The 15,321-nt window shown below is 36.7% G+C and overlaps 1 protein-coding gene across 4 annotated transcripts in view; it reads right to left on the bottom strand.

Annotated features, from left to right (window-relative positions):
• FBXW7 (F-box and WD repeat domain containing 7) overlaps window positions 1-15,321 on the bottom strand; it is a 160,047-nt gene that overhangs the window by 67,380 nt on the left and 77,346 nt on the right. Inside the window, exon 1 of one of the 4 annotated variants that reach the window (XM_090138533.1) lies at window positions 5,886-7,186. The exons of the other annotated variants lie outside the window; for them this stretch is intronic. Within the exon in view, the coding sequence (XP_089994659.1) occupies window positions 5,886-6,032 (147 nt within the window). The 5' untranslated portion in view covers window positions 6,033-7,186. Of the gene's footprint in view, window positions 1-5,885; window positions 7,187-15,321 lie in introns of those variants that run through there. 4 annotated transcript variants of the gene reach the window in all.

The raw sequence follows: 15,321 nt of genomic DNA, 5'->3' as shown, positions 1-15,321 counted from the left end.
CAACATCTGGGAAATACCAGAAGAAGCAACATCAGCTAAAACAGGTTCTTCATGTTTCTATATTATGAGCCAGTCAGGATGCCATAGAGCATTTTCCCCCCATACAAACATTCCTCTCCCATACCTGAAAAAGATATGTTCAGGAAATTAAAATGGCTTCATTTGCTGCAGAAGGACAAGAAATGCCTACTTTGTAATGTTAGAGAACGCAAAACAGGAAAAAAAATCCTAGTTAATTAGGTCTCAAAGCAATAAATGAAATATTACATATTTTTTAAGTTTTGCTCAGGAATGATCAATAAGGAGAGGCACTGGGGTCAAATTTATGACAGCTCTGCTGTCTCCCATTCCCTCTTCTGTTGACTTCTGTGGTCTCCACAGCTTGAGATGGTAAAACAAACTGGCTTCGTGGAGGTGAAGAGATTTCACAAAGTCAATACAGCATGTTTAAACAGCTCAGCTCTAATAGCAGTAAAGCTTTCTGAAGACATATAAACAATTCAGCACATAGGAACAGAATTGCCCAGTCAATCTCCAAATCCTCAGCTTCTGAATTTAAGTGACTGACCTCAGCATCTTCCCAACATACTTTTAGCATAAGCACCTGCATATCAGTCTGTAGTAAGTAGACAGTTCACTGCATGAGACAGTTTTAAATACATCAAAAACAAAAAGAAAACATTTTACTTAAAGTTAAACATTTGAGACTCTTACTGCTGCTTTTTATCTTGGGTAGAAATAGGTAGTACAATTTTAAAATAAAAGCATTTCTTAGAGACAGCATAGTGAAAGGATCACTGAATATTCTGAAAACCCAGCCTCTGGGAGTGCCTACAATATGTTATAGTGGACATATAAACAAAAAAAAAATTCTCTGAGCTTGTTCAGGTATTTTTTTAGGCAGTGCAGCAGGTTGCACTTGATCTGAACAATTTAGCTAGAAGTTTTCTTTTTTCCATGAGACACAAGGAACAGCTGTTTGAACAGCAAGCTAAACACTCCCTCCTACAACTGGCTATCTTAAGTCAAGAGCTTCTGTTATACCCCACACAGAGGCAGACAGAGCACACTTCTCCATGCATGCAGCTCTAGAGAGCCAGTAGCACTACCAGTAGACTGTGTCTGTGGTTTAAAGGTTTAAAAATAAATATATAAATAAGGTGAGTGGGTAGATTTTGATACGGCTTAGCAAACCTCCTGTAAGCATAAGCTGCAAGAACAAGAGGCACTTAAGTAATGCTGAACCATCCTGAGTTAACTAGAGCTACCTTTAATTAACCAGGTAATTCAGGATATGCCTAGTGTTGTTCCATCTCTGTGATTTCCCTTTTATTCCCTCCAAAGCACAGAATTGAGTCAACTGATATGCAATCCAAGTGAAATAGAGATTGCAGAAAAAAGGGAAAAAAAGTAAGGGGGAATTAAGTGAGACTTCAGACTGCCACCATTCCATACTGAGCAAATAAGCAACAGATAGCTTCTCTTCATAGCTACTGCCCCACTGAGGAAGTATTTTTTACTCCTCTTTTGAAAGGAGATGAACATTATAGAATAACAGAATTGCTCAGATTGGAAAAGACCTTGGAGATCATGAAATGTTGACTGGAGATGCTTCATATACTTAAAAAAAAAACCAACAGGAAGTAGTTAATTATTCAAGATTATTTACATATTAAAATAAGTTTCCCTCCACTCAGTGTTTTGCAAGACTTAGGTTTGCTCATTTTATCAAATGATAAAGAAAATTACAGAGGGAGAATACTTTTCTCACTTGAGATACGAGGGAAGAAATAGTTTTTCATATTATTCAATATGATCTCAAGTCAGCTGAAATGCAGTGAAGTACCTTCCATAGTTAAGGTGGAAGGATACACCACTTCAGAGATGGCTCTATGTTTTATTGTCCATTATGAAATTCCTTACTAATGTCAAATAACAATTCACTCCAGCAAGAAATATGATTGGTTTCAGAAACAACAAAAAAAAAAATCAGAATTAGATTTTCCTGAAAGGCTTCAAGGGCTGCTGTGCTGGCACAAGAGTTACACTGATTTGACTGACAACAAAATAGGGTGGTTTTGGTTGTTTTAATATAGAAAGGAAGGGATAAAGCATCAAGTTCACTTGAGTGAAGGTGTTTAAGCATAAAGAACATTAACGTTTGAAACAATTACTCGCATATTAGTCAAACAGAGGAAGGAGAAGAAACTGGAGACTCATTCCAAGTGCTCTACTGCAGTCACAAGTAGACCTATGCCATGTGTAAAACCAACAGATGTTTTACATATAAGACGACCTACAAGTTGGAATATAAATCAACATGAAAATGCTTTATCCTACGTTCATCTCATATGCAAGTCTATCCTACAGAAGAAAGCATTTCTCTGACGAACTGAGTTGATGAACTGCATGAATTTAGTCTGATATATTTTAAAGAGAAAAGACGTCGACAAAATTCTCTCATGAGAATACAAACAAATCCAGGCTGCTTCTGAGAGTAGGGACATTTAAAATGGATACATTTATTACCTTAACTTTTCCAGGTTAGCATGGCAGGGTGCAGACAAACAACAAGTTGTTCTGTAACAACTCAGCACTACTTTAAGCTGCTTGAAATAGAGAAATGCTGCAAGCACACACAGCGTTCTCACAAACTTTTCAGCTTACTACCATTTCTTAAAAATATTTTTTCAGTATAGTGAAATTGTTATATAGCAACTTGTAAAAGCAATAAGTACTGGAATTTTCAGGAAAAAAAAACCACATGGAAATAAAGAGGGGAGAGACCTGTTTTTAAAGTACAGACTCTGAAAGAAATATTAATTAGAACTGTTTGAAAAGAAACATACTTCCATTGTTAGTGGTTTCAGAGAAGTCTGGGGGGAAAATACAGTTAATTTACAGGTTCATTTTTAATTAAAAGAAAGCATTTTTCATGACAGACAAAATACAGCACTTGGTTTCTGAACATACGTGACATGCATGACTGTCACGTAATATGTTCAGAGATCAGCTGCAGTTAAAACTAAATGATATATGATAGCTGAAGGATATAGTGGTTGAAAGACTTCATTGCCCCTTCACAGCATACAGCAAAATCTGCTTCAGTGCCTGCAGAAGACATAAAAGCAGCTAAAGAGGACCAGAGCTGTGTTTATGTTTGACAATCCAGCATCGCTGCTTTCAGCAGCAATTTAGGAGGAATGCACACATTTACCACAGAAGCACAGAAATTCTGCACCAAGTTATTTTCAAGTGCTACAAAAGAATACTAAGTAATACTATTTTTAACTGGATTCAGATGAGTGGTATTGCAGATGAATGTTTTAACTACATGAGCAAACCGACAAAATGCATAGAGGCAAACTGTTAAGTCCTGTGACCATTTATAGTGCACATCTTGATAGAAGCAGAGGATGCAGAAGCTATGAACTGTCAGCTTCCGTAACGGAAGGAGTTTTACTTCCGAGGATCACAGTACACATTTTAAAGATGTTTTGCTCAGTTTAATGTAAGGCAAAGGAGCGGAAGAAATGAGTTCAAACCAGGAGAAGGTTGACTACTTTTAAGTCCTACCAGTGTCTGAGTGGCCCAATCACACACTTGCCTGACTGAAATCAGTAGTGGTATTACATATTGCCTGCTCAGTAACTTGGAAGCGAACTGTAGCTCATGCTCTAAAGTTGGTCGGGTTTAGGGTTGAATGTTCAATGTTAAACAATGTAATGAATCACTTCTTGAATAAACAGAATTTTTAAAAAAAATTTGTACACCAGCAAAGACTGTGTCAGAACTGTCAGAACTCCTATTTTACAGGAAAGTATCTTTTAGTTCTTTATGTTTAATACAACAATAAACCAACTAACAGAAGTACTGATCTTCTCTTCTGCTTATACTCAAAATTTGCATTATTCTTTGATATGTAGAAATGAAAAAGCAGACCTTTTACACAACCAATTCACATTAGCATGGAAGAAACCCAATATGGTAATGGCTGTGAGTTATATGCAGGCTTTGAGTAGGTTGCAAGGCATGAGAGCAAAAGGCGGAGCCTCGCAGCTTTTCCACAGCCACTGTCAGACCAAGAACCAGTCATTTCAGAAGACTAGGAAAACTGAAATAGCAGGTAAAAAAAGTACTACAGCATTTATTCATTTCCAGTCTAGTCCTACCGATAAAAGAAAAATAGATGCTGAACAGTTTCTGAGATCTCTCGTAATCCTAAAACCTCCAAGTCATTAAACTGAGACTTCAAACGTGATTTAGGACAGGACAACAGAGACTGCCGACATTTTGGAACAATGGAGTTTCTTCAGAGAACTGCTTTTTAAATGCTATTTTCACTACAGAAAATACACACAAAACATTAGCATTATCATGCTGACATCATATCATTTTAACATTGTCATTGCTTCCTTAAATCAGTCACGCAGTACATCCTCTGAACTTAAAAACCTTTTATCCCATATTCCATACTAAGCTTTGACAAGGACAACGGAGCAAAAACTAAACCAAACACATTCCAAATGCTTCTTTTCAAGCAAACAATATTCAAAGCACATTGAAAATTTGAAAAACTCTGTTAAGAAAGGGTTAACTTCATCACTTCCAACCTCCCTATTCGCTATTCAGTGTAGTACTGCATTTCCCAAAGTTCTTTTCCAAAATGCACAATATACCCTTATAATAGTGGTGTATGGACATGTTCTAATATTTGCACTGCTGCAGGTTGATAACATGCTGAAGCCTTCAATATATACCATATACCTTTCACATACAAGAAATAAACATTCAAAGCAACACTGTAAGAAGAACAAGCTTTCAAAGGCAATCTTGTCAAATTCAGGTTTCATCTATCGCTTTACTACGTGAGTTCACTAAAAGGAGCATTTTGATATTAAGATATCAGAACATTTGCAAAAGCTAAGTCAGATTTTAGAACTTGACATTAGTAAATGGTATTAATACTTATTCAGTAGCAATAGAAAATTTGGTAGTGTGGGGTAAATTCATTATGAGAAGTAAATTTATTTGTAATCCTATTCAAATTAGTTTCAAAGAGTAATGAAGACCAAAAATTAATGATTTGAAAAGAGTATGAACTTAGTACGTAAACTATGCAACATAATCACAGAATCACAGAAACAATCATGTCAAAATCATGATCCAAGTTGACTTGAAAACACTTATTGAAAATCTTCTATTAGAGACTAAAAGTTAAAGAACACATTATATGAGGGGAGGAAATAGTCTTAAGAGCTGCTTTATTCATATAGCTTCTGAACTTGCAGCATAAGACCCGTGATAGTTTGTCAGGCTAGGATTGTCTATATATAAACTATATCGCAACCTCCACATAGTAACATGCTATTTTTATTTTCTGTAACAGCAAAAATGTTATCTCTGCTACTGAGTTACAAGAGTATTAAAACCATATTTTAAGAATTATTACTAAAAATGTTTAAATATTAAATAAGTTTAAGGTCTCTGAATCCTCTACTTTAGTATCCAACTGTGTCAGTACAATTCAGAACAACATTAGATGGATTTTAGTTCTAACCTACCTGCAGCACCTAAAAAAGCAAATAAAAGCAAACCACACATTTATGAATACACGTATTTTTGATGTATTTTTTCACCTAGGTGATATACATCTATATGATAATCTCTGTATGTACCTTTAAAATTCTACGACAATCTATTTGCACTTTAACTAAAGCGAAGTGGAAGAATTATTGAAGTAAGTGACAAAAGGGCTCTTCTACGATACACTAAGACAAGGAAATGTGCAGATCAGTACTTTCATGGGATGAATGTGCCATGACAAAGCTCTGAACCACAAGCAAAGTAATCAAAAGCCAGGTTTTAAAGAATTCTGCACTTACCCGTCTACGGCAGAAAGGCAAGCCCTGGGCAATGATGCTGATGCTAAATATCTTCATCACAGTTTGGTGTGGTAGGGGTTCTTTGGCACTTTTAAGATCAACAGGAACCAAGCCATGGTTTATGGCAGTTTTCCCAGGTTTGGACATTTTACTGCTCTTACTTTGTCAAGTCTATTAGTAACACACAAACATTGCTTAAAATAAAAAACCACTGTAGTTCTAAAGTTGCATGATTTCTTCTAACAGTATATGCTTCAAAGTGGCGATTCAGCGCCGCACAGCCTGCTGCCTTTGTCTCTCAACCTTCTCCTGCCAAGTGTCCTGACCCGTCTGCCGCTCAGTGAAGTGCAAGCTATCCTAGTATAGACAGGAATTACACTGCAAAGGGGCAGGCAGACTGCTCCTGCCAGTCACACAGCTGGGGGACCTCCCCTGCCATGTCAGGGGAACAGTCCTCTGAGAAGGGATCTGCAACTTAGAAATGAAGGAGAAATTCCTAACTGCCAAGAGTTTTAATTGCCACAGACATCTACACGTGCACTTTAAAGAAAGAATTACTTTGAACCGATTTATTTTAATGAGTTGGCACTGTCCTTTCAAGAGTAAGAATCCGAGGAGACTCCAACCTTGTAGCAGTGTCACTGCAAGATCACCTCCACCACTCTCCAGGTGAACTTCATCTGGAGGCTTTCAGTAAGAATTCTGATGGATAGTGACTAACAAAGTCACCCAGGCTTTCCTGTTTCTCACTTGCTATCTCCACAATCACAATGTTTTGCTAAGTCTCAATGATTAAAAAAGGAAACAGAAACTACAGGAAGAAATGGTGCTCACCTAAAGCACACATACTGGCTTGAAAATTGCTCTTTTTAATCATAAGGAAGACTCTTTTCTTCCTGCTCCTCACAACTGATATACAGGTACCCCTGCCTGCATCGCACTCCTCCCTGCTGCTGTGGGGCAGCAGCATCCCTGGGCCTTGGTTTTAGGGGCAAGGAGACATTGAGGTGTTTTTCCCTTTGGTGGCTGGCTGGGATGCAGAGCGGCTGGGGCCCATCATCATAGTGCTATAAAGGAGAAAGAAGGGCCTTTTCTGTGTGGGGAGAAAAAAACCCGTGGTCCCACACCTCTGAGAAGGCAGACCCCTTCTCAGGGGGGACTGCTCTTAGAACAAGCCCAGCTTAGTGCCATTTACTGCACTAAGTTCTTATTCCACCAAAGCAAGCTAGAACAGTCATATCTTATTACTTGAACCATCTGCAATTAGTTGTTTTGGGGAGGTTTTCTTTTTTTCCTTTTTTTTTTTTTTTTTTTAAAAAATCACACTAGCTTTTCTACAATGCTGCTATGTTCCCACAACCTCTTCAACCACTATACTTCAACAAGATTCTTAAAAATGTATTGAAATTTTGAAAACCTTTTTGAGCAAAACGAAGTAGATAGAGACAAAAGCCTGTGAAAACGTCTTACAAAATTACTGATAAAAGATGTAAAAAGCCATCAAAGCCCTCGTATGAACTGAGTCAGTACAGCCCAAAACACAGTGAATAAATGACCATTAAGAAATCTTACATGTCTCTTTATGCACAACCTGGCAAAGATAATTAACTGTATAATTATGGAGGGGCAAAAGGGGGGAGTGTAGTAATGCTTTACTGCTTTACTGCTTGAAGCACAACACTGTAACATAACAAAAGACAGCATTAAAATATGCCTGTTATTAGCATCCCTACTTAGCCCTTTGTTTCCCCCTCAAAAAGCCAACCTGTCATCATGTTTCACTTGCATATAAAGAGCCTTCTCTGACTACACATTTGCCTGTTGAAAGCTTTTTTTTTAAACAAAAAAAGTCCAAAAGTGTTTCTTTCATTATAAATACGCATTACAGAAAGCATTTACTTGAGAAAATGTCTCTCAGACAAATAACTTTTTTCTTTACAGACACTGCATATGGAAATGCTGTGATAGAACGGTAGATAGCACAGTATTTTCATGCACGTTTTTCTTTTCTACTGTTTCTTTCATATGCCATTTTATAGCAAGATTTAGATATATATTCTCTTCTGAAGGACCCCTGTGTTTTCTTATTTATTTTCCACCCTATAAATGACAAAAAGCTGTTTATCATTAGGCTATGCTTAACAGTAGTATAATCAGATAATACTTTATAGCATCATTCTGAAGGACTTTATTTTATACAACAAATACTATGCTTTCATTTGGCTAGAAGACTTTAGAAATATGTCTTTGGATCTCTGCTGAACTCAGACAAGCAAGCCTCAGATACTGCATGCAGAAATATACATGCGTGTATATGTTATGAGAAACTGCTGAAAAGATCAGTTTTAAGAGACTGCTTCATTGCACAGTTGCTGAAAGTAAGATCCAGTGGTGTCGCAGACTGTTCTATTTTATTACCAGCCACTCTTGCTTGATATCAGAGCTTCCTAGTTTACAGTTACTCCCCTCCTTTCCCATCAGCTCCACACCGACATGGAGAACAGGAATGGAACTTGGTCTGCCTGCAGCTCTGCACATAGCTGGGAGCAGACAAGAATAAAACAAGGCGTTCTCCCAGCACCACTTGCAGCACATGTCTTCAGTCACAGATAATCCTCATACCAATTCAGATACAACTCTGATTATCAGCCCTTTTTTTTGTGTATGGTTTGAGATAAGTGTCAGCAGTATGTCAGTTTTTCCTCAGTAATGTCCAAATGTTTCTAAGTGGCTATTCTAGAGTAAATCCACAGAGACATTTCTTGCTTATTAAAAGAAGTATCCCGTTCCAGTAGAGCACTGCCCACTTAAGTGGATAATGCCAAAGTGGAATAAGGCTTTGTCACAACAAGTTACTACACTACATTTCACACTTTACCATAACAATATGGAAAAGCTTCAGTTTTTGTCTCCGATTGTTTCTCTCTCATTTCTGTCATTGTCTCTCCCACCAAATGCTTACACTATTAGACCAGATTTTCCTGGTCCATTCTTGTCTCCACATATCATCACTTCTTGTAAATCTTATGAGCATAACACATTACTGGCTGTAGGTACTGTCTTGCAATAATGTTCAAAGGCCCCAAGCTATGCTGAACAGCTACAAACACTTCATCGGTGAAAGTCCTTAGCCTGAAAATACAACAGTCTAATTTAAGCAGCAAGAGAGTGTAACAAGAAGACAAAACTGGAGAGTGCTGCCTCTCTTAGAAGTGTCAGGAATACACTGCATATAATAGATAGCTTTGCTTTTTGGGGTTATTTCACATATGCTTCAAACTTAAGCTTTAACAAAGTAATATAAAGAACAATTCTACTGCTTTTTATCTTTAAAAGTGTGCACTTTTTGTACAATATAGAGTAAGAACATGTAAATTAGACAAATTTTTAACTATAGAAATTCGAGCTTCACTGCTTTGTAATACATTTCTCTAACATCTTGTTTCTAAGTAAATTCAGGTCTATTTCCAATGATGTTTTTTTCAAGTGCGTGCCTGTCATTTTAATTAGAAAATACTACAAGAACTTAGATCATTTTATTTAGATGCAGAAATGTGCCTGATAGTTTGGGTTTGGAAATATTAGTTTAAGTTTGTCGCAAACTATTAATTGTAAGCTTATGAACACATAATACTCTTTTTGCTTTTGTGAGTCCAGTGAAGAGACAACACTGTAAAATGAAGCACTCAAATTCTGTATCTTCCGAAGCCATTAAAGATAAGCCTTTGGAAGAGCTTTTTAGGAACCTTTTACCAGAAATTAAATGTTATAAAGTTTACTTGCTTGTTCATTATAGTTAACTGAGGAAAGGTTAAAGCCACAGCTCTAAGAATTTATCACAACAAAGAAAGTCAGCTTACTTACAACCTTCATAGAATCTTCTTTTAGAGCTCACAATACTTTAATATTAATGTAAATGTCATTAGAAGATGAAACAAACACTTAGAACATTTTAATATGGTGATGTAACAATAAAGACCTAAATGAACTATTTCTAAGTACATAAAGGCTGAAATGCAGAGAGCAAAACGCCACACGCTTTTTCAACAGTTCTCAATGTTGGTGAGCAGCTGCCCTCAAATGGATAAAGCAGAGCACTGCAACGTTTCAAAAGTTAGTAACAGGTATTGAAAGAGAGCATCACAATTTACCCTTGGTATTTGATAATGTACTTCTTAAATATTTTCAGAAAGCTTTGCACAGTTGTAGCACAGAGAATGCACCAGGATTGACATTATACACAAGTCTTATCGTTTCCGCGATGCTCACCCATGCACAGAAAGAACCATTTTGTGAGCAAAACAATCTATGCTACACTGGTAACTATTCTTAAACAGTGACTGTGGTCTCAAGCTTATTTATGTGAAAGACTTGAATAGCAGTACATGAATAGCTCCCAAGTGATATATTATATACGAGCCTGCTTTGCACAGGCAAATGAATAAGCTGCATAGAAACAAGGCACTAACTACCAAACTAACTGCAACAATATTAGTAACACTACATCCAAAACCAAATGTTGCTCAAGAGTCTACCACATCCCAATTTACCCAGTACAAAAATCTGGGTGTGTAGGAAAACAATGAGCCAGATCCCTGAAGGGGGAATACAGGGAATTGGTGGAGGGATCACTTAGATCTATTTATAGTACGGAAAGACAACAAAATTAGCGATGGCTCTCTGTAAGTCATGAAGGAAAAACAAACCAAGCATAGACCTGTTGTAACATGTGCAATGGAACTATATAAGTTGAGATTGGTGACAGAAATTGTCACAGCGGTTTAAACACTGTTTGAACTGCGTTAAGACTTCTCCAAGGCATACTAATATGTAAGTATTAGTGCACCTACATGGAAGAGAGGGTTTCTGAACAGCATAACTGTAAGAAAGTTGTCTCAAGCTTACAGCTGTGTTTTGTCACAAAAATGCCTCCAGTGGTATAAAATACGGAGCAAGTGTCATCTGAACCTGTTCATTTGGTAAGAGCAAAACTCAGTTCCTCAAAGATTCATCCACACACAACCAGCTGACGGTTACCCTGCAGACTTTTCCTCAGCAGATGTATTCATGAACATCTCCTCCTTTTCTAGCTACATTCTAGTTCCCCTGAAGACTTGTATCATCTTAATTTTTTTTCTCTCTTTATCAGATTTGGTGAAAATCAGTCAGAGTCATAAGATCAGGAAATTAAGACAGACAACAGCTATCTCCACAGTCACAAATATCTCTACTGCAAAAAGCTTTGCTTTCTTGTCAAAGCCCAATAATGCAGCAAAGAATCCAGATATGCTTAATCTGGACTGACTCAGATAACACTTCTTGATTTTAATTTTTAGACTTGCCCATCAATCATTAGTGTGATGAATGAGGTTGGTATCTAATAACAAATCTAGTTAATTTTTACCAGGAATTGCAAGAGGGAGATGCACCTTTCAAACCTGATGGTACATTCTGGTACAAGTTGTATGACACTGAAAAAACTTTCAATAACTACAGATGAGGATGAAGGTAAAGCCACTGGCTTCAATCCCCACAAGGGAGCGTTATCTAAAAAGCTCCCAGTAGTCAGCAAGAGAGAAGCAGAACACCAAGTATGTCAGCAAAGGCAAATTCATCAGACAAACAGTCTACCAGACATTTGTCATGATTCAGATCTCATATCTGTTTACATATTCTGATAAACAAGTATGAGCACTTATACAGAAATAAATTTGTACTTAAATTTGACCTACTGTATTTGACTACTCACGTATGGCATCAGCCAATACTACCTTGCCTGGTGGGAAACCCAAAGACTAGATCAGAACATCTAACCATTAGCTAAGGTTCATTAATTTTGTATCATAATTGTGACCACCGACGCAAGCGAGTCTGAAGGATTGACAGATAAAAAAACATCACCAGATCTCCAGACCTGTTTGATCTCACAGCTGATCATCTTTGGAACTGAAATGAGACAAGCAGGTTATCTGGAGTAAGATGAGCAGCCTCCCTGCTTAAGGCTGGAGCAGGAAAGGAGAGATCACCAAGCTCCTTAGTTTCTCACCAACCCCTTGCAGTATTTCATTTTATAGATTAACTTACGCCCAGTTCAAATGCAGATTCATCATTCTCTACCAGCAAGTACATGCCCTCTGCCCTCCAAAACAGAGATTCAGATCTGCTGTAAACAGTAAATTAACAATTTGCCACAGATCGGCTGAGAAAAAAATCATCCATGTGCAAGTGCAAATCCTTATAAAAGTGATATAAATGTACTAACTATGAACAAAAATTTGGAATTCAAGTGAATAAGGGACTACTTTAATTCTGCATTTGCTGCCAAGAAAATCATGATCGTGGTTTATCTGATGCACAAACACAGTGCATCAAGCTCAAGAAACTCAAGAATTCCTCTGAGCCTTGCAGGCAGCAACTGATGAGAAAAAAATAACACAAGCCAACTGACATTTTCAAACTTTTAAAGTTGAAGAAATAAAACACAGGAACAATAAAATTGTTCTACATTCCAGCAGAACATCACACAAATCTCCAGCCGTGTATAATTGCTCTACTGCAGCCCTTACGTTTCTGGTTTGGTATTTTTCTACATTTCATGGGTGTTTTGTGTGTTGTTGTGTTTGTTTGTTTGTTTTAAAAACTCCTATTCTCAGCTGACTCTAGCCCAACACTGTCCAATAATTTCCTTTTTGTTAAACACCACAATACCCATCTCCCTCCTTTGCTTTTTACACCTAATCAAAGCATAAGACACAGCCATTATCACCTCCACTTTATCAGGCTGAACCATGACTTTGCACACTGGCATTTAGCATACAAAGCTGAAACATCCCAAAATAAGGAGAAATCTGTGTAAGAGGGAATATAGGAACTAGTTCAACTAGTATAAAAAAACTATTTTGAAAACTATTACAGGGGAAAAAAAAGCATTTAGTGAATTTTAAGTCTCCAAGTCTCTTTTAAGTTTCAAGTGATTGATGATATCAACTTCCCCATTTCAGCTCTAGGTTGTTTAATGTAGTAAAAAAGATCAGTGAAGGACGAAGTGATACCGTCTGTAAATTAGTTTTCTGCACAGTGAAGTCACTAATGTTTAGGTGCAGTGCTAATCTAACAATTATTTTCTCTAAAAAGGGGTTTCCTCCTCCCTTCCTTGCTCTGGCCATTTGATTCCAAATTCTTTCTTAAATTTAACTTTCTTAAACTTCTTTGAAGTGATTCCAAGAAGTAGGATGCCTCAAACCCCTCAGTTTGTAGTCACGCTAATTACATTTTCCAAGGTAAGGGCATATTTAAGCAGCTCACAAAGCAGCCACACACATCGTAATACAAACACAAAACAAACGGAAGTATTTGGAAATGGAGAATAGTCAAGACCTCCATCTTCAGCCAACACTGAGCTATTAGGTCACCTCTCCCTGTTCTTAGATCCCTTAGCACGGATTAACAGTCCTGAGGAGACATCAACAAATAAAACCTTTATAGGTATATCAGTGAACACAGAATTGAATATCAAAAGGAAGGGAAGTAAGCACGCAGCTACAGGGCTGGCCTCAGTCACTAGTTATTAGTGCAGAAGAGTATTAGACCAGAATATGAGGAGACCATTTGCACAAGGTACCTTTCCATAAGGTCATTAAGTATTTATGAACAAGATATAACTACAGCCTTTCTAGTAAATTGCAGATCAGCATGTCAATATGTCAATACTAATGATACTACTCTATCATTAAAGACATACTTAACCACGTACATTTCTAACTAATTCCTACCACATTCAGACATTCTGTAAATATACATTATACCTGCAATCAGAAGCCTGTGTCATTTGGTTTTACTCCACAACCCTTCTAACATTAATTTAGTGTACTATGTAGTCTTGTTGTCATTGTCACCTTTTTTTTTTTTAATATTTTAAGCCATCTTTAAAGTAACATGTCTTTCTCTCTTCACTAAACATTTCAGAAAATATTTCAGATATGCAACAGAGATCCAGCTTCACCATCTTGAATTTTACAAACATTCCAGAAATGTCTGCCCAATCCTCATTGGCTATAATATGATTTGTTAGTTAAGTACATTTAAGTCTAGTCAGAGTTGTACCAGCTGTTAAGAAGAACTGCTGCAGCTGCTATGCAGGAATTGATTTGCTGACCATATATTTATGCTTTTGTTGCACCTTTAAATAGAGCTGAGACAAGAATTAAAACTATAGCAACAGGTAGAAAAGTCATGCAATATTTAACAGCAGATTAAAATGCAAGTCAAATTCCCAGCTGAGGACAAGATGGGAAAAGGGGAAGCAGGTATTCTTATTAGTAAGGAGACTATTTTCACAAAAGGAAAGCTAGGAAACTGAAAAATTAACTTCACACATCATAATTCAACGCTTTTTAAAATTTCATAATTATATCACCTTTCCACATAAGGTGCAAGACTAAGAAATTACCTACTCCTGTAATACTACACACATACATATACATAAATCTAGTATCTAAACATTCAAAATTATGAGTATCGATTTCGTAACAGCAGGTAGAAAGCACTGGTAAAAATTAATTTGGAACTTAAAACGTTCCCCCTTTCTACGTATCAAATAGGAGGAAGAACATTGCCCTAAACACAAAAAGGTTGTTAAAAATATTTCTGCCACTTATTACAATACGAATATTTTTTTGTTTCTGTAGAAAACACTTCAGATACCATTTATTTAGCAGTATAAAATATCCCTCCTGTGTAGAGACTGGCAGCTCTCTATACAGTTGTCAGAGAGCTGAGAGATTCAGCCACTGCAGCTAAACAAAATAAAAATACACCAAAATAGAAGACACAACAGTGCAAAGTGCTACACTGTGCATGTGTGAAACACTACAGATATCAGGTCTATATTTTGATAAAAGATTATGTTTTTCTCACTAGAATTGTAAAATACAGAGAAGTCTAACAAATGCAACAACCAATTGTTATACTGGCATCCATTTGATAGCTACATATTAAGCTATATAATCCTTTTCAGCTGGTTAACAGCATACTGCAAAGGGGTGGGAGGCTATTTATAAAGCTCAAGATATGTGAAGTAAAGAATGTCTAGATTATAGAAAAAGAACAGGTACTCAGTGGAAGATGTTGCACTTAGCTGCTAAGGATGCCACCTTGATCTTTTATTTGTCTTGGTTGTTTTGGTTGTTCTTTTATATGTAAATATATATATTTTCATTATTATTATTTTTAATCCATGCCTGTACTTTTAATTAGCAGGCACTGGCTTTTTCTGGCTTCTTTAAACATTATTTTAAATGCTTACAATAATTTAATAAAAACTAACTTATTTTTTCAAATGAACTTTGAAACTAAAACCAGAATTTAATTGACTCTTTTGCTTGATGCTTGTAACCAAGCTGTAATCCAAGAAAAGAAATGCAGCAAGCAATACCAA

The sequence above is a fragment of the Phasianus colchicus genome, chromosome 4, assembly GCF_987193195.1.
Source record: "Phasianus colchicus chromosome 4, bPhaCol1.hap1.1, whole genome shotgun sequence".
In the NCBI taxonomy this organism is placed as follows: domain Eukaryota; kingdom Metazoa; phylum Chordata; class Aves; order Galliformes; family Phasianidae; genus Phasianus; species Phasianus colchicus.
The sequence above is the reverse complement of the archived record's forward strand: the minus strand, read 5'-3'. Positions and strand labels throughout refer to the sequence as shown.